Here is a 22788-nt window from a genome sequence, read left to right as displayed (position 1 = left end):
TTGTAGCGCCTGGTCATTAAATGCTGAATATCAGTGTGCTAATACTTTAAATTTTTTGATGCAGAACATCAAAGGCAGGCCGGAATTGCAATGATATTGACCACTACTGAAGGTACTCTGATACTTGATTATGACAGAGCGTATCTTGACCTCGAAGAATGTTCTACATACAACTCGAATGTAAGCATAAGTTCCTAGAACTCCCGTGCAACCTGTAGAACCCCGAGCGTAATTTTCCTTCGTAGCTGTATATGTCATAGCCGACTGGTCATAGGCCCCTGGCGAAGTCTTATCTGCTCTAAGCTCTATTGTCTTTTCATGCGTGGGGGAGTGGACCTATACTCATCATAGTCCCGCCTCACGAACCTGAAATGGTAGTGTAGAAAGAATGCATCCTTAGAGATATGCGCAAAAGCCTTGGGAAGGCATCAAATCATCACTAAGGGTCACTGACTGACGGTGGCAAAGCCACAGGAAAAGCTTCTCCGTACTTTCTGAATGATCAGGTCAACCCAGAAGGCGCCGTTCGAGCCTCATCTCAGAGACAGAGTATGATTGCACCGTGCACTTATGAAACAAGTGCTGTCGATCTTCATCTTTCACACGTGCATAGACGCCAGTGAGAGTATCTTCGATTGCTGTTTGTCCCGCAATTCTGCTCCGACGACACCTGGCAACGTCATTGAGCACTCCATCAGCAGCGTACCTAGAGTCGACGAAACTCACCGCTTATTCTGGTACCCAAGGGTTCACCATTCTTTCCAATGAGGGCGCATGCATTATCATCGAATCGTACGACCGTTCCGTCTTTTCTCTGCACTTTCTTGACCGTTCGAACGATAATTGCATGACGAATATCTCCTCTCCTCACCCTGTTTGCGGCGGCTGCAGAGGTGCTACCAGCTTGTCTGCCCTCACCCCCACTCCGAGCTTTCTGGACGACTACTACAATACGGTCGCCTTGAATCATTTAACTCCATTGTCTTATTGCAAGGGCATGTTACCGAGAGAAGACTGACCAACTTTACCATGTCTTTTCATGCGTAGATTCAAGATGCACTCGACCACTGTAGCTCCAGAATTATCGATACAATTAAGCATCGTCTGCTCCATCGTCAATGGGGATGCTGCAAAGGAGTGCGCGTGACCAACCTTTAATTGAATCATCTTGCCCTGTCTTCCTCCTTGTTTTCACAAAGGGGGATCGGTACTGTCAGACACGTATGCCCCGCGTGTATGCCTTTGCGTGTCAGACAACGTTGAGAGGCAGATGCATTGAGGTGGTAAACACTAGTCCGAGGGTGACAATTCATTGTTCAGATTACAATTTCCAACCACGGGAGATCGCCGCGTCCAAACCAGCAAACTCCAACGCGCCAACCCAGCCACAGTCTTTACAACATTCACTCCCACGCAGCACCGTGCAGGTCAAAAGACAGCCATTGGTGACCTGTTGGGGCGGTGGGCATTTGTCGGCGTTTCGTTTGCCTGTTCCAGCTTCACCATGTTCTTGCCCCCTTAATTCATTACGCTGAGGCATACAAAGGGCGAAAGGCCCTGCCGTGCTGCGGCTGGCTCAGATCAGCGGTCAGCTCCTTTCAGCACACCGCAGTCTATATCTTCTCCTTTTCACGTCAGCAGGGCTACCTGACCCCTTTCACAAGTACCCCAGCTTCAGAATACATACACATCTATCGCGGGGGCAAAATGGGCAGGCCTCCCATTCAAAGGCAACATGGGCTTCCAGTCGCTCCGGCAGCTCCAGCAGCCGACACGGTGTCGAAGAAAGATCGTCTGACTCTATTGCAGTTGGCGTCGTATGATGATCTCCTCACCGATGTACTTGTTGATCACGTATGTCTTGTTTCTGGAAGTTTTCACCGCCTTGCTAATGCCCTTCGAAGGTGTATTCTTGGTTTACAGTTCGAAAGAACAAATCAAAATATGCTCATCTTAGAAGAATCAATGACGATGAAGTATGCCACATTCTGCTGCATGATCTCGTCATCCAGAAAGACATCTCGGAAGTCGAGGCCAAGCTCTTGAAACTACCAGGGTTGGAGAGGTATCACAATGCTCTGGAATCTAAGAGAGAGCAAGAAGATTTCAAACGGCATATGCGAAAGTATATCAATGTCTGGATGCCTGACTGTCCTTTCGACATCTCAACGACAAACCGGTACACCATCACGACTCACGAGGCGGCCACTACAGCCAGGCAGTTCATCAAAAGTGGCGAAACAATAAAGTACCTCTGTGGTAATTTGGTGGCAATGAGCCCAGAGGAGGTAAAAGATCTAGATTTGAATAGACAGGATTTCAGTGTTGTCATTTCCAGCAGAAGGAAGACTCCTTCGCTCTTTCTTGGGCCCGCACGCTTTTCAAATCACGATTGCAAAGCGAACGCTAGACTAGTCACAAAAGGAGTAGAGGGTATGACAGTTGTCGCAGAGCGAAATATTGAGAGGGACGAAGAAATTACAGTGAATTATGGGATGCACTATTTTGGCGAGGATAATTGCGAGTGCCTGTGCGCTTCGTGCGAAAAGGAAGTGCGTGGTGGATGGGCACCAAAAGAAGAGAATGAGGAATCGGATACGGAGCCGGACACTACAGTACAACATGCACGTCCTTCACAGTCATCTGATGGTCACAAGAGGGATCATAACAAGCAAGACTCAAGTGACCAGATCGATGCCCGTGGTAGCAATCCACCGAAGAAGGCGAGGCTGGGTGAAGAGCATGCGCTTGCCCCTACTGGTCTAAAGACACCACCTGATTCGAGCCAGAAGTCTTCCCCGGCCTCGGAGAAAAGCCCATATCACAAACCCAGCCGAAGAGGGCTTGGTCAGAAAGAGCAGTTGTCCGTTCAAGCTGGCTCGGCACAATTATCTAGCAACAATGGTGGTAAACGAGCAAATACCAAAACGATCGATGCGTCTTGTTTCTATGGCACAAAGCAACCACACCAACCCGTATCGCTCTCCCAGCGTGATGAGTTCATACACAAGGCTGTCAAGCAAGAGAAATCCCAAAGTTTTCTCGATTGGTTCGGTGATATTGGAGCGAAACAGAAGCAAAGTCCTCATGCATCATTGTGGAATGCCCCCATGGAGCCCACGAATCGACAGTCCAAGTTGTCTAATGCCGCCTTCTTTCCTGGGGAACGTTTTAATCTTCACAAATTAGTCGATCGAGGATGCTCCTCCACCAGACGAGGTGTATCTGCTCGATTTGCACCTACGCCTTCTCCATCTTCAAGTGCTCTCTCCTCCGTGCCGCCTGATCTTGATGAAGACGATGCTTACCAAGCTCCTCAGGCGAGATCTCGAGGCAAGAAAGGCCGGCCAAAAAAACCTCTGGATCAGCTTGCACTATCCACAAAACAGAAATACCAGCGAAAGCCATACAAGTATGTATCTTCTGCCCAGCCTATTAGCATCGAAACAGTCGAGGAGGACGATGACGAGTCTGATGAGGAGCCCGAGGTCCGTGTTCCACGAGCCCCAGGTGATTATGTTCGGACTCGAGCGTTGCTATCCCAGAGAAACTCTCGATGGGTCGACTGCCGTACCTGTGAAAATACCTGGGTCAATCATCATGTCAAGCAAACACGCCGCGAATGTCCTCGCTGTGAACGACACAGCAAGCTTTTTGGTTTCCAGTGGCCTAAAACGGAAAATGCAAAAGGCGAGCACGGTGTAAGGGTCATGGATCACCGGACGATCGATCGCTTCCTTGCACCTGATGAGGAGAAGAAGGAGTGCAGACGTGGGCGAGGCTTGCTAGCCAAAGCTTTGGGCCTAGATGGCAATGACAGCAGCAGATCGAGCAGAGCCGTAAGTGAAGAGGCTGATGAAGGAAGTCGCACGAGAGCACTGAGAAGGACGACCATAAGAGCCGGCCAGAAGCGTCCCTCTGATGAAGAAGAAGTCCTCAGCTCCACGCAGAGATCAGGAGAGAAGACCCCCAAGCGACCCAAGGGCTTAGCTAAGGGCTGGGCAATGGTTCCGGCTTGAGTAGAATGCGTGCAATATGCGTTGCGCAGAAAATTTCATCGACCCTCCGCAGTACATTTTCGGAGGCTTCGCAAATAACCACGATTTGACTGTATGTATGAACATGGGGGTTTTCATTGATTACAAGCTTGCCGCGTATCCCAGTCGAGATAATTTTACATGATTTGAGGTTGTCTGAATTCGACTGCACAAATGTATCATACTGTGACAATACGGCTGTATATGCTAATCTACATACATCCCCAATACAAAAGTCTGCGTGAGAGTATCCTCAGTTCAGTATGTGGGCCATACTTCCAAGAATGTACAAAGGCGGCCTGAATATCCAAGCAAAACTAAGAAAATCACCTGTTTGATGAGGTATTGCTACGAGATTTTAGTTCAACGTTGCTTTGACTAGGAGGCAAGGTAGGTCTCACTCCCAGAATCATCAGTCTTAGGGATTTGACCATCTTTACTAATACGGACGGGTCTGTTCTCAAAGATCGATCCCAACTTGTTTTCCTCATCTGATATGCAGGCAAAGTGATTTTGAAGATATCTTCTTATCTCGTTAGAGCTCAGCGACTGAGGACATTATACAAGTCGGTGAAAGCAACACATGCTATCCGAGACGTCACTCTGCTCCTTCTGGTAGTATTTCCAACTCCAGCACCACCCCAGCCTTCGTCATCCTCTCAATAAATGCCTGCCCAAGCATTGCTGGCGTCAACAGTCCACCATCTAGCTCCTCCACCAGCTTCTCCTCCTTCAGCAATACCATTGCTGCCTCCGCAAGGAATACGCCTGTCAAATAGTACATACCTCCTTCAAACCTCAGCCTCCCAAACGCCTTCCTCGGCTTCTCCATGTCCTCGTCTACCGTCGCCACGGCCCTGAACTCAATGATATCCTTCTTCGCCACATCTCGTGCGGCGCCTTGACCCGGGGCAAGCGGCACCAGCTTCTTCGCTAGCCACCGTAATGGCGGTATTGCAAGCGCTAGAATTCCAATCGCGAGACTAAGATGGATGATGGCTCCCACAAACGCGTTTCGCACAACAGCATAGTCTCGATACTGGAAGTTGGGCCCGTAAAATTGTCCCTTGTCGAGCAACCCCCATGTTCGCTGAACAGTCATGGTATTGGCGCCCGCAGCGACAGAGGTGGTGCAGGTGCCGAGATGGGGAATTCTGCGAACGCCGAAGTTCTTGCGGAACACGCCTCTTCGATGTGCTGGTAGTGGGCGTGATGGAGACTTGGGATGTGGAACGGGCGAGCTGGACCAATCGCCTGAGTTGGCTTTGGCAATTTGGGGCAGACTGTAGCTGTCAAGAATTGTAAGAGCCGTAGAGAGAGTGCCTCCAGATGGTGAGGATTTCATCTTGTGGAGGACACTTGTAATCTCGCGGACTCCGGTTGAGTACTGGGAGCGGATGAGAGTGACGAGAGCGAAGGAAAGGAGGTCGGGGGGCGCGGATTCGATACCGATCATGGGTATGATGATGGCGTGGTTTTGCTTTGCTGTTTCGTGATACTTGCGAATAATATCGAGTACCCATGGACTCTCCCCTGTGACGTCGAGGTAGTGCGTTCCATTATTTGCGCAGGCTTCCACTACTGGTGTACCGTGCAGATGGTATGGTCCTACGGTGTTGATCAAGACTTTGGCTTTCTTTACCAAAGCATGTAGCTCGTTTGGCTTCAATTTGACTACTTCGATGCCTGAATTCAAAGAATTTCAGTCATTGGAATTCCAGCAACGAACGAAGATGACTGACCCGGTAAAACTCGGTCACGGTTCAAGGGTTTCAATTCATCAACAAGGCTTGCAAGTTTTGAATGTGTCCTTCCTGCAACAGCCCATTTCAGGTCTGTGGGCAAATGCGTACTTATATACTCAACAACGTTCTTGCCCGTATAGCCGTTCGCACCGAGCACAATCAAATCATATTCTTTGGAAGACATAATTGCTAAAGTGGTTCAAATAGAAAAGGCAATGTAGGAATCGTTATATTTCTTAATGATCAGAGAGACATGTACTCATGGGTAAATCCATACTTCGTAATACCAGCTACAAGTGTTTGGAGTCAACTGATCCATATGTGTCCCATATTTTTGTTGAAACGATAACGTTCAGTGCTAATAGTGCACAATCGCTGGTCGTCAAGCAGCACGAGCGGAAAGGAGGGGCCGAGGGGAGGACGTTTTCCTTCCACGGACCCCTGATCGCCAAGACGCTAAAAATGCCTTAGCGAAAACAGTTCCTCCACCACACATCGGCATCCATCCCTCATCCCCAACTTCCCGATTCAGTCGCAGTCATGACGAAGCGAACGAAGAGTACGTTTAAAGTGTCTAAAACTCTGGCTGGTACTAATGACGTCTACAGAGGTTGGCGTAACAGGCAAATACGGGACAAGGCAAGCCGCTCTATCAACACCTCAACTCCGACAGTCACTCAAGCCTCGAAGTCTCTTCTAACTGGTTCTTCAGATATGGCGCGTCGCTTCGAAAGCAGGTCAAGAAGATGGAAATTACACAGCACGCCAAGTATAGCTGCACCTTTTGCGGGAAGACCAATGTGAAGAGACATTCTGTCGGGATATGGAAGTGCAAGTCGTGCAAAAAGACGGTGGCTGGAGGAGCATACACGGTGTCGTATGTTACGAGAATATCACTGCCATTCGGCCATGTCCATATCATGCAACTTTAGTGGACACGTCACTGATGCTTAAGTCATACAGAACCCCGGCTGCGGCTGCTACGAGATCGACGATACGGCGTTTAAGGGAGATTGCAGAGGTCTAGGTGGAAAAATGCAGACGTAATGTGACGATTCGAATATGTACTCGTCGATACGCTCCCTTAAGGATCGATATCGAACCACTCTGTCCATAGCGTTTGCTCTCGCGAGCGAAGGCACAAATCGAATAAGGTCTTTTAGACCGTTCTCAACTGGGGCAATACAAGAAGCTCACGAGAAGGCTCTGAAGAGTTCGATAGCGACTATCGCCGTGACGACGCTTTGCTCGGTCCTCTATCAGATAGCTTTAAGAAATGACTGAGCATTGGGTGCGAATCGTGAAAGATTGATGATCATCACAATGATTCATGCTCGGCTGAGACGCGCAAGGCACAAGGAACCCTTGAAGTCAAGTCGTATTAGTCCACTTGTTCGTCTTGGATCACTTGCTCTGACTTCTAAATTTCGAATGGGGTCTTTCTTTTGACAACCTGAAAGACACAAGTTGGTCCGAAATCAAACTGACCAGGATTACTGTCAAAACACCGATAAAGCATCAATTGGAACGTCTGCAGACCGCAAGTTCCAAAGCTACTGCTAAAAGGCGGAGTTTCCGCGTTGAGACTTGCACGTTGACTGATTCTGACAACAAGGACGAGCAGACACCGTAAAGGGGGAATATTTTTCCACTCGTTTCCAAAGCGAAAAAGCAAGTCTTGTTTCGTTTCTCACAAGGGAAGTATTTCCTCTTTCTGTCGTCATTCACTGCTACCTTTTCACCCTCTTCTTCTACACCTGCAGGAGCGACGCACTAGCCTGGCGGCTGGCGCTAGCGGCTTTACAAAACGTCGCGCTTGCTGAAATCTTTCTTTCTTCCTCTCCACCTCTCGCCTTTGCCAAGAAATCTCATTTTCTCTCCTTCATGACTCGCACCTGCATTCATGCTCTAAAATTTATATCAACTGGATTGTGCCATGGCAGAGACTTGTATTGTCTGTTTGGGCGATCTTGGCGAAAATTCCAATGATTCTGTCCGCCTCTTGCCTCGAGCTATCAAGTCACCTGCAGACGGCGGCCCAGTCCCCCGAATCTCGACGTCACCCTCTCGATCTGATGAGAACAAAAATGAGCTCATAGCTCACCTACTACCGTGTGGTCATGATTTACATAACGAATGTCTCAAGCCATGGGTAGAGCGAGCCAATAGTTGTCCAATATGCCGCCAAAGCTTCAACCAAGTCGAGCTGATGGCCGAAGTTGGAGGTGAGTCTATATCAATATTACGAGCCAGCCGTCCTAAGAGAAGCACGTTAGGCTCCATCATATCCTCATATGCGGTTGAAGACAAGACCCAAGTTGCTGACGTGGACCCTTCCATGATCATTGATGAGATCTATGACGAACCTGAAGACGCCCCTTGTCCAGTATGCCGAGAAGATGACAACGAAGATGTGCTACTGGCCTGTGATGGCTGCGATGCTTACTATCACACTTATTGTGTGGGTCTTGATAGCGTACCTATCGGTCATTGGTTCTGCGAAAACTGTGAGACCCAACGAATAATCGAGAGCGTGTGCCCTCCTAGCTCAGAACGCCCCCCGCAGCGCCCACAAAACTCTTCCGATAGAAGAACACGAGCTCAGCAACGCCGGCTGAGGAGTCGCAATCAAGTAACGTCTTCGAGTTGGGCACGCGTCTGGCAGTCCGTGTGGGATCATTTGAACATCGACCTTGACTTTCCGTTTGATGAAGACTCCGATGCTAGGCGCATTGATGCATCTCATCGGACAGCCTCACAGCGCCGTGAGTTCCACGAATGGGAGGCGAGGCTGCAAGTTGCGGAGCGGCAGGGGGGACCAAACAGATTTAGAGATACAGCTTCAGCGCTACTAGATCTACATGCAAGGCGCGAGCAGCCGCCCCAGCCTGAACCTGAATCACAGGAAGAGTTGCGAGCCTGGAACGCCTTCGAGAAAGCTCGAGAGATCGAAGCTGCCCCGTCACCTAAGCGGAAACGGAAGTCAGCAACCACCTCTCCCTCCGAGCCAGAGCCAGCCCAGCAGATGGATCGTCCATTAAAACGGCCTCGAACAAGACGTGTTGTAGAGAACAGTGCCGCTTCACCCAGCATGATATCTGACCCACTGATGAGCTCCGCCGCTGGGCCCTCTTCACGCTTAGCCCAATCCTCAGCGGCTCAGAGTAGCGGACCTACCCTTGTTCAATCGATGCTCCAGAAAATAGAGGCATCTAACAATCCCAATGAGTCCCTAGGTCAATCTCGCCTTTCCATCCAAGCTGGCGCCAATTCTTCCTCTCCTCTGCCATCATCACCCAGAGTTTCACCAACCACATCTAATCACGCAAGTCCCCGGGCAAGATCCACCACGCCACCTCCTTCAACCTCACCGCGACCTAGCTCACCCCTTTCTTTGACGTCAAAGATTGAGCCGATATTTCCCCCGGCGGATTTCTCACCGGAACGATCTCCCTCAGATAACACACTTGCACACCGCTCTAGACCAGAGCAGAGGCGTCAGTCACGCCAACTCCAGCAGGATTCAAGTCCGTCCAGATCCGCTGATGCCTCGCCATCCCGGGTGAACGTACCATTTGCAATGAAAGCAGACTTGCAAAAGATGGTTTCAAATGCGTTGAAACCGCATTATCAAAGTAACACGGTTTCCAAAGATCAGTATACAGATATAAACCGCAACGTTTCTCGAATGCTTTATGACAAAGTCGGGGAGCAGGGCAACGTCGATGGCGACGAAAGAAAGACGTACGAGCGTCTGGCGACGGATGAAGTCGCGAAAGCGGTCGAGGTCTTAACCAGTGGATCTCGGACATCTGATTAGCCTCTGCGTAATGATGGATGATATCACGATAGTATATGAGAGAACAGGCCTCGGGGACAATACCATCATGAGCGCGATGATCGACATACGGACGGCAATAATGATACCCCTTACCGTTCTACGATGATCTGTAAATAGTTTTTGCGATTGAATGCCTCATCTATCAATCTTTACTCGTCCTTCCATTGTGCAATTGTCATTTTGTACTGTGAACTGCACAGACCCCCGACTGGAGGCGACTTCCAACTCCATACAACGCCTGCTCCACAAATACTATGATCCTTGATTTTTCCCCAATTCAATCCAAGTCACCTTCCCAGTGTCGTTTTTAGCAGTCTTTTGAGCATACTTATTGTAATCTAGGCACGGTCAGATAAGCACCACGACCCAGTGTAGAGGGTTTGGGACACTAACCTTTCAATCAAATGCACCCCACTTGCCGTTTCCACGATTCCACTGACTTCTCCAGGCTGCAACGTAAAGGCGGCTTCCTCGAACTCCTTCTGCATGTCGCCTCTCCCGAAGAACCCCCTATGGACGAGAGCCCCCATCAGCGGTTCCATCTCTTTCACCATTCGCTTGTCTTTCCCTATCCTCGATCGGACAGTATAGAGAACAGAAAGGTTACTTACAAGTCGCCCTTCTTCCTCGCACTCGAACAATCACTCTCACTCGCGGCCAAATCGCCTAGCCCAATCTCCCCACCCTTGATCCTTCCCTCGTACCGCCTCAATACCTCAACCGCGTCCTTCTTACTCCTCGTGATTTTCTCCTCCTTCCAGCTACTCGGTCTTCTGCTGCCTTCATGCTTCACCAACAGATGCGCCGCTCTAATCTTCGAGTCCGCTGACCTTTGCCCCTCCACGGATTTGGGGGGAGGGATGGAGAGAGATGAGGAATGGTGAGAGGCCATATAGTTTTTTATGAGGGAGGCGTCAGTGCCGGAGGGCGGCTCCCAACGGGATTCTTTGGTCGAGGTGTTGAAGTAGTAGGGGAGATTTTTGGATTGGGAGTGCCGAACTTCCCACAAGGCTGGAAGACCGGTTTCCGGAGATACGGTTGAGGCCTTGAGTCGGGGTTAGTAGGAACAGAGGTCACGAGATGGAGGGGCCACGAGGGGAAGTAAAGGTGGCACGATGCAGGTACGCAGGACTGCAGGATACCGTTGTTCTTCGGGGATTGGTTGCATACCATGTCGGGCACTTAAGGCAGTATTTTCGGATGCTGAAGAGAGCTAGACAATGGGAGATGGGGAATGGAATTGAAGAGATACTGATTCCAGTGAGAATGAAAGGAGCGCACGAGGAGAACAGAGGGAGAAAAGCAGAAAAGAGCAGAGAAAGGAGCTCAGCGCAAAGCTCGTATTCTTTTCTCCAGAGGCCTTTTACCCCACCAGTAAATAAAGGCAGCGCCAGCAGCCAGAAGCGGGCCCCTCACCCGCGAACTAGCGTCCTCTTACTTATTCATTATTCCAAACCTCCAAGACCATAAATCATACATCCTTCTTACTCCCTACCATTTGGTTCTACCAAGGCAGAGCTCGAGGAATCCTACGCCAAACGAAAAAGCATCTCAAAGTGCAAATTCACACCCAACCATGGCATCACCCGTGCCCTCCACCACCTCCGAGACTCGCTCCAAACCCCAAGAACAAATCACCTTCAAATTCTGCAGAGAATGGTAAATCCACCTTTCTTCCCTTGCATGGCACTCGCTGACGTCGGCTTTTCTCTAGCTCAAACATGCTCTACCCAAAGGAAGATCGTGTGACCTCAAAACTCATGTTCGCCTGCCGCACCTGCCAGTTCAGTGAAGAAGCAACCTCCTCGTGCGTGTTCCGCAATAACTTGTTCAATACCGTGGGAGAGACGGCCGGTGTGACGCAAGATGTGGGCAGTGATCCTACGGTGGGTAGCCCTGGTCATCTGTTGTTTTGTTTGATGTGCGGCTCTGTCTTGGAGGATGAGGATGAAGGCGGAAAGGAGGAGGAGCGATAGATTGAAGACCTTAGTGGGACAGGCAGAAAGCGCAGTGATTGCAGAAAAAGACGGAATTGTCGACACTGTCGGGTTTCGTTGGGCTGACTAGTGCTCACAGCTACCACGGTCGAATAAGTCATGTCCGAATTGCAAAGAGAACGAAGCGGTATTCTTTCAGAGTCAGGTGCGGAGTGCTGAGACGGGCATGGTGAGTGCTTTTGGGAAATGGCATCCCATTTTGTGCAGAAGCTTTGTGGCTTACATTTCTTAGAAATTGTTCTATGTATGCTGTGCATGCGGCACGATCTTCAAATAATCTTTGGGAGCAATACCAGGATCATCCACCGCAATATGTGGACGTTGGGTCGCTCGTTCGCCAGGCTTGCGAATGACAAGTCTGCGCTTTGTCCTCCTCCGAGACGCTGGAATACAATCCGGGTACTGGCTCTGCTTTAGGAGGAGGCGATATCAGGCTTTTAATGCTCGAAGTATCCTCGCTTGTGTCAAGCTCTCTGCTTTATGCTGGCAGTGAATCAGCGGTCATCATCTTTGCTTATCTTGACGAAAACGTTTGAAAGGAATAAATCTATGATAGCGAGGCGTTGGAAAGGCGAAAGGAAGTGATATCTCATCAATTAAGCGTTTGAGTCGAGTTATACCCAAGCCAAATATACCGTACATAGATGCTTCAAGCGCCATCGCTATGCCGCACAGTCTATCATGTCTACTCCACAATGCTTTTCTTTTAACCAACGCTAAATGCATTCACAATGCAACGATCACTAATACGTGCAGGTCGTCATCATTTTTTCTCTCACTCTTGCATTTACAACGCCGCCAATGCCGAAGGCGGGAACAATCCGGCTCATTCTTGCAGCACTGCTTCCCAACCAATCCCGTCCAACTCTCCTCATTCGAGATCTCAAGTTCATGCCGCTTTCCCTAGGCCTATTGTACAGATCCAGGCCCCACAGATGGAGCGGCGTGCTGAGTAGCTGAATGCCAGCAGGAGCAAGGAATTGCGCCAGACTCCTTCTACTGACATGCTTTTCTATTTCTTCAGGTAGGGGAAGGATTGGCGCAACCAAAGGTGGAAAATTGAATGAAGCGAAGATTGTCAAGGAGTCTCTCAATGCAAAGAGAGCGTAGCTTGATAACGGCACGACGCGCGCTGCTGGACTTGACGCACCAAACATGCGTGTAAACTGGCTGTCTTTGTAAAGGCAGAGCGACATATTGACACTCGACGTCGCGACAAATTTGGCAGATCCTGACGTGATAGATGCAGGTGTCCTGTTATAGAGGGTGGACGATACGGTATCAACTGTATTGGCTGTAAAGTAGGTCCCGAAGTAGAGTGTTGAGATGAGGAGACAAGCTTTTGAGGTCAGAAAGGTGTGAGGACGAGTGAGCAGTTGAGAGCATGATTTTAGGATCGACGAGCGGAGGCTTTGCTGGGTAGAAGCTTTTTCAATAATAGAGCTGGAAGAATATGTAAGACACTTCAGAACCCGTACAGATTTTCTGGAGCGACCAAGACAGCCAGTCTACTGACCGGTCAATCATTGTAATGAGCGGCGAGATCAAAGCAGTTGCACAAGCTGACGCGCTGAAATCCGCAAAGATACGCCATCTTAGATCCTTTGTGTTCCAAGCAAGACTTGATGACGAGTCTGGTTGGGTGGATATAGATCGAGCTTTAGCAGGTAGGAGAGGAGGGTTAGGGGCAGGATGAAATTGAGTTTGCTGCGTCAATGAGTGTTGGACGTCCTGCCTATCCAGAGCACGTGTCATTCTCGCGAAGCGATTCCTGTGACTACGCGTCCCATGGAATAGCCTTTATGGAAGGGACCAGAGAGTGGCTAGGATACATGAGCTGCTTTCACGTAGGATGACGGCTTCTGACGGCGGATCATTAATGCGGTCAATTTTCCCCCGAGTTTTATGACAGCATTCGGAACCTTCCCGTTTGCACGCTAGCGATTTGGCTGTATGATAGAAAGGATCCTCGGATCACTCCACAGGTCAATCGATGCTTCAGAATGGAACCGATTCGAGTTTATCACGAAGCGCATGCAGCTGTTGAGAGGCGTTCGTGCGGCTTCGCTTTTGTGTTTGCTAGGTCGTTTGGTTAGAATATATCGTTGCTTTGGGTATCGAGCTTGTTCTCCTGGCTATGGTTGGCGGCAGAAAACCCATCTGGTCTCAGATTGACGGCACCTGCGAGCACGAGCTTGAGCAAAGATTTAATTAGCATTGCTCGAACAAGATTCAAGATCTTGCAATCGGCGTCACACTTACAGCGCGGCTCAGGTCCTCGACCAGATCGTCTACATCTTCTATCCCAACACATAATCGAATGATGTCCTCTGGCATGGCTCGCTCCTGCCTTGTCTTTGCGTCGATACTCGCATGGCTCATTCGACACGGCATACTGATCAAGCTATTGACGCATCCAAAACTGACGCTGATTGCCCATAATTTGGCAGATTCGACAATTCTTTCGCTTACATTCACATCGCCCGTTTCGAATGATAGCACTGCGCCGGCCCCCGAGCCATCGAATGGTGCAAATCGTATTGTGGATGTGAGACCAGACCAGGGTAGCGAACCCGGAACCCATGAGATTCAAGAAATTCTGCTATCTGTTGCGCGTTCGATTGCTGCTGCTCCATCCGTACCTTTAGGGTTTTAATGCCTCGCATAAGCAGCCAAGAGTCAAATGGAGCAAGTCCACAGCCTGAAGCATTGATTGAGAAGTACATCTTCTCACCGATCTTTTGCTCCTTTACAGCAATGACACCGGCCATCAAGTCGTGGTGCCCGGAAAGATATTTGGTCCCACTTTCGTAGACGAGATCCGCTCCCAGATCCAGCGGATTTTGTAGCAAAGGAGAAAGCATAGTATTGTCTACAGCTACTAGCGCACTAGGGTTAGCATGGTGCGTTGCCTTCGAGATGGTGGGGATGTCAACGATCTTGATGAGAGGATTGGTTGGAGTTTCGAGAAGTACCATGGCCGTCCTCTGGGAAAGTACGTTCTGCACAGCAGATGAGTCAGTGGTGTCGACATGGTGGACGATAATATTCCCATTCGTAGAGAGATACTTCAGCAGACGATTGGTGCCGCCGTATAGGTCGTCTCCTGTCACGACTTCGTCGCCAGGCCGGAGAATGCGCGTGATCACGTCCAAAGCCGCCATGCCGGAGGAAACGACAAGAGCACGCTCCGCGCACATGATTTTTGCAAGATGTCTTTCAAGATGGGTCCTTGTTGGATTTCCTGATCGGGTGTAGTCGTACTCGCCCCCTCCACCACCAGACGTCTGTTTAAACGTCGCTGTCTGGTAGATTGGCGTGCTGCTAGCATTGTACTGATCTGTCCCTTCGGTATAGACCAGCTCTGTGGCTAACGCGTACCTTTTGCCATCGCGCGGGCTCGACGGCGCTGGTGAGGGGGGCAAGTTATGCCCGTCTATATCGATCTTGGAAAAGGCTTTGCCCAAAGGCTTCGCAGATTTTTCAGCTTGGCCGTTGCTATCCATTGTTTTCATGTGCAATTTTCGAAAGTCTATTCTTTTAGGGCAGTAACGTCGCTGTCAAGTCCAGGTGGGGCGGCTAACTATGCGGCAAACAAGTAATAGAGTTGAACTCAGGAAGAGAACGATGCAGTTGAGCAATATTTCGGAGTGTGCGTGAGGATGACATGATACGCAGGTCCAGCCTGTGCTTCACATGAAGATGCCAATGACGTGCTCGCTAAGGTACTCCGTAGCTCCTTGCGCTATGCTCTTAATCAGGGGAAACTTACCCGAATGCTTCTTTCAACAAACATATGAAGTAAACCATGTCGGTATCTACATTTTGCAGTTCTATTGTTTGAGTTTATTCTATAGAGAGTCGAAATCGTGAAGATCATATCGTGGGTATCTGAAGATTAAGACAAGCGATCTCTTTCATGATCAGTCCAACCCCCTCGGTCTTTGTATATGTTGAAGTCGCATCTGGCCTCGCGTTGACCGTTACTGGTGCAGCGCAAACAGTCTTCACATGTCACCCTTGAGTACCTACGATTCGTACACTCCCAGTCTTTTCGAAGAAATCTGAAGTCTTTAGGCCTCTCATCTCATTCATATCGGCATTTTCCATCTGGGCCCCAGACGCTTTCCTTTGCCTCACATATTCACGCATAGGAATCAGGGCAGCGTCTCTGCATGCCTCTTTTATATCACTACCAGACATTCCGGCGGCAACCCGTACCAAGTAGTCAAGGTCGAAATCGTCCTCGTCCATCTTTGTGCCTTTCAAGACTAATCCAAATATTCGCTGTCTCTGCTTTGCTGAGGGCAGGGGAACTGGAAACTTCTTCGGCATTCGTCTTAAGATAGCTTCATCTATATCTTGAATTCGATTGGTTGCTCCCAATATCAGAATACTCTGAGATTTCCCTGTGGAGTCGGATGAAATCAAGCCATCCCAATGTGTCATGAATTCAGCTTTGACCTGACCGCTGGCTTCATGCTCACCGGATCTTCTGGTCCCAAGAAGAGCATCTATTTCATCGATAAAAATTATAGTCGGCTGCAGCTTCCGCGCAAGAGTGAAAACAGCGTGGACCAGCTTGTTAGAATCCCCGTACCACTTCTCGGTCAACGTAGAGATGTGCAAATTGATGAATGTTGCGCCACCCTCGTGGGCCATGGCTTTAGCAAGCATGGTCTTACCACATCCGGGAGGACCGAAGAGTAGCACCCCAGATGGGGCAGAGAGTAGAGATGAAGGATTTGAGAAAAGTTCTGGCATAGTCAGAGGATAGATGATTGCTTCTTTCAACTCTTCGATCGTATCGGCAAGTCCTCCTATATCTGCAAGCAAAGAGGACCTTGTTAGCACATTTCCCTTGATCAAGTAAGGCAAGCATACCATCAAAGGCAACAGGTATATCATCTGGAGCCACAACATCCATAGCAATCAGCTGTTCGTAGCGATTGAGTTGGAGATAATCCACTTTGGGACGTTTTCGTTTTCGTCCACCGTTTTCACGGATCTCATCATCATCATCGTCGTCATCATCTTGTGCATCTAGCCTTCGAAGCACCGCTGCAGCATTATTCCGTCTCTCCACTTGCTCTTTCTCATCTCCACTCTGTAGCCGATTGAGCGCGGTTCGCACGAGATAAAATGACGCCGTAAGCTATGTGAATCGAGAAATGTAAGCGCCATGCCCATCTCGGCTCCCTGGTAGCACATAAACTCACAGTCGCTGCTAGAAGTAAAAGATCCTGAACAAAAGCGCGGTCTGGCATAGGGACGCAGATCAACAATTTGCTATGCAAGGAGCATCTCCTTGCAGCTCTCCGTCATTGAAGGTTTGGTCTTGGCAGATGTTATCTTGGCCTTGACCTTATCTTAGCGCGCGGTCCCGTGTTTGCGACCGAAGTACGCGATTGTTTACTCAGATCAACTTCCTGGAAGCGCTCCGACAGCACCTGTGCGAAAGTGATTGAAACCCTCTACGAATAGAAGTAAATATGCCCAAGGTAAAACCCATCTCTCTTTCTGCGATGGTAGACACCGATGGGGAAGAAGACGCACGGGACACGGCTGCGCTTCCAACCCCAGATTCAAATCAAGAAAATCCTGGCAGTGGTAGAAAGAAAGGCGGGCGACAGAAGGCGAATGCAAAGAGGTTTACGAAACCAAAACGCCTCAGCGGGGATTCCATGACCTCCAAAGCTACAGGCCTGACAAAACCTAAAGCTGGTAGAAGGCGAGCGCCTTTGAAGGACACATTCAACGACCAGAAGATCGACGAGACCGAAGAGGTCGATGAGTTTGCGCAATCTGATGCGGACATGACCGCAGATCCAATCCAGGAGCGAAGTCCAGTATTGAAGAGGAAGGCTGCAACTACCAAAGTGGGAAGGCCAGCAAAAGTACGGGTAACCAAGCAAGTGGGTGCCGTCGCAAAAGATGGCGAGTTCGAATACACGCCTACGGTACAGCGGCAGACAAAACGAGCTGCCAAAGACACGATTGGCGATCCCGACCATCGAATCCAACATGATCCGCATGGCTCAACTGAAGTACCTGAAACTCAAAGATCTCCTATGATCGATAGTTCAGGCACCCAGGAGAGGAGGTCATCCATAATGGAGAATTGACGCCACAGGCTCTCTCTCGTCGAAGCAATAATGCTCAAGGGGCGCCAAGGCAGCGAAAGATTGCGCCTACCAGGCGCCGAGCTGGCAGCGCATCCGAGACTGATAGGACCGTCGGTGACCCAACACTACGAAGGAGACTCGGAGAAATGACAAGAAAGTTTGAGAATTTGGATCTGAAATACAGAAATCTGAGAGAAGTTGGCCTGAAGGAAGCCGAAATCAATTATGACAAGCTGAGGAAACAATCAGAAGTCAACGCGCAAGGTTGGTGGTCGTCAAGAATGTGAGCACAGAAGATGGTCACTGACTTTGAATAGCCGCAAATGATTTAATCGCTTCGATGAAGAAGGAAATTGCGATGCAGAAAGCCATTGTTAAAGAGTCGCAATCATTCCAAAGCCAAGTGCAAATAAGGGAAGCCGATCTGACTCAGACTCGCGCACTGGCAGATCAGCTTTCAAAGTCATTGGCTGAAGCCCAAAATGAGAACAAAGCTCTTCAAGCCAAATTAACAAGTTCGAGGAGCGCTTCAATGGCAGCGGATCGGACTCCTGGCAGTACTATGAGGGCAAGAAATCCGATTCAAGCAAAAGCAGTCGTAATAGGCAGCTCTGATGCTGGCCGTTCATCCCATGCTGCTCAAAGAAGGAAGACCTGTACAGTGACCTGACAGGTCTCATCATCCGGGGTGTAGATGTCAGCAACGAAGTTGAGACGTTCGATTGTATTCAAACAGGCCGAAATGGTAGTAAGTCGAGCTCATGGACTGTCAAGGGACAATCGAGCTAATCCACGACCAACAGCATTACATTTTAAGCTTGCCGTTGCTAAAGATACAGATGATACATATGAGGATACCGAATTCCAATATATGCCAAGGCTAGACGAGAATCGCGATCGCGATTTGATTAGGCTTTTGCCAGAGTACCTGACGGAGGACATTACCTTCTCGAGAATGAATGCCGCCATGTTCTATGGGCGAGTTGGAGAGACGCTAACGAAGCGACGATCGACTGAGGTTCCTGACCGGCCAGTGTGAAGCGAGTACGTGGCATGTGTTCTTGGGAAAAGCCGGGAACTCTGACTGAGGTGGAGATGTGGCTCCTATGATGATGTAGTGTTAGGCGTACCTGTACCTCGATTTGTCTTTCCAGGCGTAAGGTCACTTTCAACTGACACTTATGATTCCTCAAAGGCCTTATGCTGCTGTTTGACACTGTGACGCTGTTCCCGTGCTCGATGCAAGATTGTACATGCAATCAAGACTTGGGTTTGCGCGAAGCATACATAGCGAAGCAATCCACAGTCGCATTCACATGCACCAATGGCCTGGCGGCATAAATGGCAGGATATGACTGTTTCCGCGCAAACCCCTCTTACGGTCAACGAAAAGAAACTCAGAAGCCAATGAATTAGTTGTATGCGGTGGATCAATAAGGTGTCCCACGGTAGTATATGAACATTCATGTGACAATGGTGCTACCACGTACGGTTGAACTGTGTGGACATAGAGCCCCTTTAATTCTTATATCAGACTTCGATGCTAGTTCAAGCGGAGCGGCGATACCCGTCGAGCTACGGTGCAGCAGAGCAGGAATCCTTTTTGGTTGAAGGAATCCCAAGACTCCCCAGATGCGCAACGACGCCATGCGCTGAGAGGATTTGCTTTTAAAGCAACTACCTTCATTTTGATCCTGTCTATCCACAATGGCCCGTCTAGGCCGTTTCGGCTTCTTAGGCGTAGCCATTGTCTTTCATATTGTTTACATATCTTCCATCTTTGATATTTATTTCGTTAGCCCAATTGTTCAGGGCATGACCTCCTATGGCGTCCAAAGAAAGGCTGGCACCGATGCTCCCGCAAAGAGACTCGTCTTGTTTGTTGGAGATGGTTTACGCGCCGACAAAGCATTTCAGTCATTTCCCGATCCGTCACCTCAAAAAGCAGACGCCCCGGGCGCCCTTCAGCCTCGACCACTCGCGCCATACCTGCGTTCAAAAGTCCTGCACAGCGGGACGTTTGGGGTCTCACATACACGCGTACCAACAGAGTCACGGCCGGGACATGTCGCTCTGATCGCAGGGCTTTATGAAGATGTATCCGCAGTCACGACCGGGTGGAAGCTGAATCCGGTGAACTTTGACAGCGTTTTCAATCGGAGCAGACACACATGGAGCTGGGGAAGCCCAGATATCTTACTTATGTTCAAAGAGGGTGCCTTACCTGGAAGAGTGGATGCGGACTGCTATGGGGAAGAGTTTGAGGATTTTACGAAGGACGCTACCATGTTAGATACTTGGGTCTTCGATAAGACCAAGAAACTCTTTGGGACGGCTGCACGAAACACAACCCTTGATCAAAGTCTTCGCCAAGACAAGAATGTGTTCTTCCTCCACCTACTGGGTCTCGACACTACCGGGCACGCATATAGACCTTATTCAAAAGAATACTTGCATAACATTAAGGTTGTGGACCAAGGCGTCAAGGAAATCACAAGACTAATAGATGACTTCTATGGAGATGGCCGAACGGCATTCGTATTCACAGCCGATCACGGAATGAGCGATTGGGGTAGCCATGGCGACGGGCACCCAGACAACACGCGCACCCCTTTGATCGCCTGGGGCTCCGGCGTTGCTAAACCGGTCATAAACTCTCTTGGGAAGGCTGAGGGGCATCAAGACAAATTTTCATCCGATTGGGGCTTCGATCATATTCAAAGAAATGACGTCTCCCAGGCAGACGTTGCAGCACTCATGGCCTACCTCGTTGGTCTTGATTTTCCGGTCAACTCGGTCGGCGAGCTGCCGTTGGCGTATCTTTCCGGAAGTCTCAAAGACAAGGCTGAGGCGGCTCTGGCCAATGCTCTCGCTGTGCTAGAGATGTATCGCGTCAAGGACGAGCAGAAGAGGGCTACCGAACTCCGCTATAAACCGTTTCCGCCTTTAGGAGATGAAGGATACTCCATGCAGCACCGTGTGCAAAACATTCGCAATCTTATCAGTTCCGGTAAATTTGATTCTGCAATCACAAGCAGTCAGGAACTCCTCCAGATTGGGCTTGACGGACTGAGCTACCTACAAACGTATGATTGGTTGTTCCTACGGGCTCTTGTGACATTAGGTTATTTGGGGTGGATTGCGTTTGCAATTAGCACCGTTATTGACATGCACGTACTACACGGTAGAACAGTGATACTGCGAACTAATTTCAATACTGCTATCTTCGGTGCTATTGGGGTCGTCTTATTCTCATCTCTTTTGATAAGGAGAGCACCTCCCACTTATTACCTTTATGCCATCTTTCCACTTTTCTTTTGGGAAGAAGTGCTGTCACGAAGCCAAGCCCTTCGACTAGGATATATGACTCTCCTCCGTGAGGTGAAGAGTCAAAAGGAAAAGTTTATGCTTGGGTTAGAAACGCTTTTTTGTGTGGGAATATTGGAGGCGCTTGTGAGTATGACATCTAGATACAATGACTTTTGCTGATGAGTGGCAAGGTTGTATCATACTTCCATCGGACCGTGTACACGATTTGCTTTCTTGCGGCTCAGTTCTGGCCATTCTTGTACGGACGCGACTTTGTCAGAAGTGACAAGGCACTTATAGTCACCTGGTGTATTGCTTGTCAAGCTATGAGCATATTCACGCTCTTAGATGCTATCAAGGTTGAGAACACTATTGTAATGTTTGTATCCAACATCTTACCATTCTATATCTGTCAGATCACTGACGCGGGACAGTTTACTTGGAGGGACGTTGATGGCACTTGTTGGTGTATTATACTTATTCTTCGAAAAAAGCATTCTGTCATCATCGAAAGGCAACAACAGATCCGGCCACACACTTGATGGAAACTCAAAAGCTGTGATTGGAATTCAAATCGGGCTCATTCTGCTAGCTATGTTTGTAACGAGATCAAGTGTCGCATCGTTGCAGGCAAAACGAGGCTTACCTTTCGGCAATCAAGTGGTTGGCTGGATTGTTTTGGGTAAGCAAGCTTGATTCAATTCGAACGCCAAACTAATCGTATAATGCAGCATCCTCACTAACAGTTCCATTTCTATATGGATTCAATTCTAACAACCACTACCTTCACCGTCTAGTCGTCATCTTCCTCACCTTCTCACCTATCTTCATCATCCTCACGATTTCTTACGAGGGCTTGTTCTACTTCACCTTCTGCGCAACGCTCGTGACTTGGGTTCGACTGGAACACCACGTTTATATGTTCATGCAGTCATCATTATCCTCACCACCGACGCCGATACTCCGAAGCAAGCGGCTTTCAGATGCAACATCCGACATCCTAAAACAGCTCAAATCGTCGACTGAGTCAGCCTCAGATCCAGACAGCAGATCCCCACATGGCGCATACCGGCCATTGGCACTATCTGACGTCCGAATCGCTCTGTTCTTTCTTTTTCTACTTCAATCAGCTTTCTTTTCTACCGGAAACATTGCGTCGGTCTCATCTTTCTCCCTCGATAGCGTATATCGGTTGATCCCTGTCTTCAACCCCTTTTCTCAAGGCATTCTACTAATTATAAAACTGATGATACCCTTCGCTGTTATCAGCGCAAACTTGGGAATTCTCAACAGGCGGCTTGGAGTTGCACCAAGCAGTCTATTCATGGTAGTCATGGCTATCAGCGATGTCTTGACGATGAACTTCTTCTGGCTAGTCAGGGATGAAGGAAGCTGGCTGGACATTGGAACGAGCATAAGTCATTTTGTAATTGCTAGCCTGTTGTGTGTCTTCGTGGCTGGATTGGAGTTTGTATCAGAGGTTTTCATCAGCGGAGTGGATGTTGAGACCGAAGACCACAAAGCTCAATTGAATGGATTAGCTGCCGAGGGAAAATCTCACACATCGAATGAAAATGGAGGTTTAGTTGCCAATGCCAATGGCAATGCCGCACGGTAGTATCAGATGTATCAACAAATCTGGTGTCAGACTTCTGCAGATTGTTCTAAGCTCCGAAAGCAGCGGACTCGAGGATCTTCAGTATCTAGGGCATGACTTTCTGCTGTCCTCTATCC

At 49.1% G+C, this 22788-nt stretch overlaps 11 protein-coding genes across 11 annotated transcripts; 6 read left to right on the top strand and 5 right to left on the bottom strand.

Annotated features, from left to right (window-relative positions):
• Positions 1–599: 599 nt before the first annotated feature.
• KY384_003165 (uncharacterized protein) lies at positions 600–1113 on the bottom strand (the record flags this gene model as incomplete). The annotated part of the gene is made up of 3 exons (XM_044811686.1): positions 600–670; positions 727–960; positions 1020–1113. 3 exons carry the CDS (start codon positions 1111–1113, stop codon positions 600–602), a joined length of 399 nt encoding a protein of 132 aa, XP_044670819.1.
• Positions 1114–1707: 594 nt separating this feature from the next.
• On the top strand, positions 1708–4019 carry KY384_003164 (uncharacterized protein; the record flags this gene model as incomplete). Its single annotated transcript, XM_044811685.1, has 2 exons — positions 1708–1854; positions 1905–4019. 2 exons carry the CDS (start codon positions 1708–1710, stop codon positions 4017–4019), a joined length of 2262 nt encoding a protein of 753 aa, XP_044670818.1.
• A 616-nt stretch (positions 4020–4635) lies between these two features.
• On the bottom strand, positions 4636–5966 carry KY384_003163 (uncharacterized protein; the record flags this gene model as incomplete). The annotated part of the gene is made up of 2 exons (XM_044811684.1): positions 4636–5723; positions 5780–5966. 2 exons carry the CDS (start codon positions 5964–5966, stop codon positions 4636–4638), a joined length of 1275 nt encoding a protein of 424 aa, XP_044670817.1.
• Positions 5967–6322: 356 nt separating this feature from the next.
• RPL43 (60S ribosomal protein L43) lies at positions 6323–6809 on the top strand (the record flags this gene model as incomplete). Its single annotated transcript, XM_044811683.1, has 4 exons — positions 6323–6341; positions 6391–6421; positions 6495–6659; positions 6746–6809. 4 exons carry the CDS (start codon positions 6323–6325, stop codon positions 6807–6809), a joined length of 279 nt encoding a protein of 92 aa, XP_044670816.1.
• A 909-nt stretch (positions 6810–7718) lies between these two features.
• KY384_003161 (uncharacterized protein) lies at positions 7719–9602 on the top strand (the record flags this gene model as incomplete). Its single annotated transcript, XM_044811682.1, has 1 exon — positions 7719–9602. One exon carries the CDS (start codon positions 7719–7721, stop codon positions 9600–9602), a length of 1884 nt encoding a protein of 627 aa, XP_044670815.1.
• A 359-nt stretch (positions 9603–9961) lies between these two features.
• KY384_003160 (uncharacterized protein) lies at positions 9962–10796 on the bottom strand (the record flags this gene model as incomplete). The annotated part of the gene is made up of 3 exons (XM_044811681.1): positions 9962–10196; positions 10235–10668; positions 10794–10796. 3 exons carry the CDS (start codon positions 10794–10796, stop codon positions 9962–9964), a joined length of 672 nt encoding a protein of 223 aa, XP_044670814.1.
• A 403-nt stretch (positions 10797–11199) lies between these two features.
• Positions 11200–11599, top strand: KY384_003159 (uncharacterized protein; the record flags this gene model as incomplete). Its single annotated transcript, XM_044811680.1, has 2 exons — positions 11200–11282; positions 11338–11599. The coding sequence occupies 2 exons, from the start codon at positions 11200–11202 to the stop codon at positions 11597–11599; spliced, it is 345 nt and encodes a 114-aa protein (XP_044670813.1).
• A 2113-nt stretch (positions 11600–13712) lies between these two features.
• MET2 (homoserine O- acetyltransferase) lies at positions 13713–15126 on the bottom strand (the record flags this gene model as incomplete). Its single annotated transcript, XM_044811679.1, is given in 3 exon segments — positions 13713–13801; positions 13879–14081; positions 14099–15126. The coding sequence occupies 3 exon segments, from the start codon at positions 15124–15126 to the stop codon at positions 13713–13715; spliced, it is 1320 nt and encodes a 439-aa protein (XP_044670812.1).
• A 508-nt stretch (positions 15127–15634) lies between these two features.
• Positions 15635–16887, bottom strand: KY384_003157 (uncharacterized protein; the record flags this gene model as incomplete). Its single annotated transcript, XM_044811678.1, has 3 exons — positions 15635–16440; positions 16505–16727; positions 16840–16887. The coding sequence occupies 3 exons, from the start codon at positions 16885–16887 to the stop codon at positions 15635–15637; spliced, it is 1077 nt and encodes a 358-aa protein (XP_044670811.1).
• Positions 16888–17112: 225 nt separating this feature from the next.
• KY384_003156 (uncharacterized protein) lies at positions 17113–18784 on the top strand (the record flags this gene model as incomplete). The annotated part of the gene is made up of 4 exons (XM_044811677.1): positions 17113–17667; positions 17703–18009; positions 18063–18260; positions 18549–18784. The coding sequence occupies 4 exons, from the start codon at positions 17113–17115 to the stop codon at positions 18782–18784; spliced, it is 1296 nt and encodes a 431-aa protein (XP_044670810.1).
• Positions 18785–19452: 668 nt separating this feature from the next.
• On the top strand, positions 19453–22672 carry MCD4 (Glycosyl phosphatidyl inositol anchor synthesis; the record flags this gene model as incomplete). Its single annotated transcript, XM_044811676.1, has 4 exons — positions 19453–21198; positions 21246–21433; positions 21489–21736; positions 21786–22672. 4 exons carry the CDS (start codon positions 19453–19455, stop codon positions 22670–22672), a joined length of 3069 nt encoding a protein of 1022 aa, XP_044670809.1.
• Between the last annotated feature and the right edge of the window lie 116 nt (positions 22673–22788).

Source organism: Bacidia gigantensis, assembly GCF_019456465.1.
Source record: "Bacidia gigantensis strain McMullin 20006 chromosome Unknown contig_180, whole genome shotgun sequence".
Lineage (NCBI taxonomy): Eukaryota > Fungi > Ascomycota > Lecanoromycetes > Lecanorales > Ramalinaceae > Bacidia > Bacidia gigantensis.
Note: the sequence above shows the minus strand (reverse complement) of the source record. Positions and strands in the feature narration are given on the sequence as shown.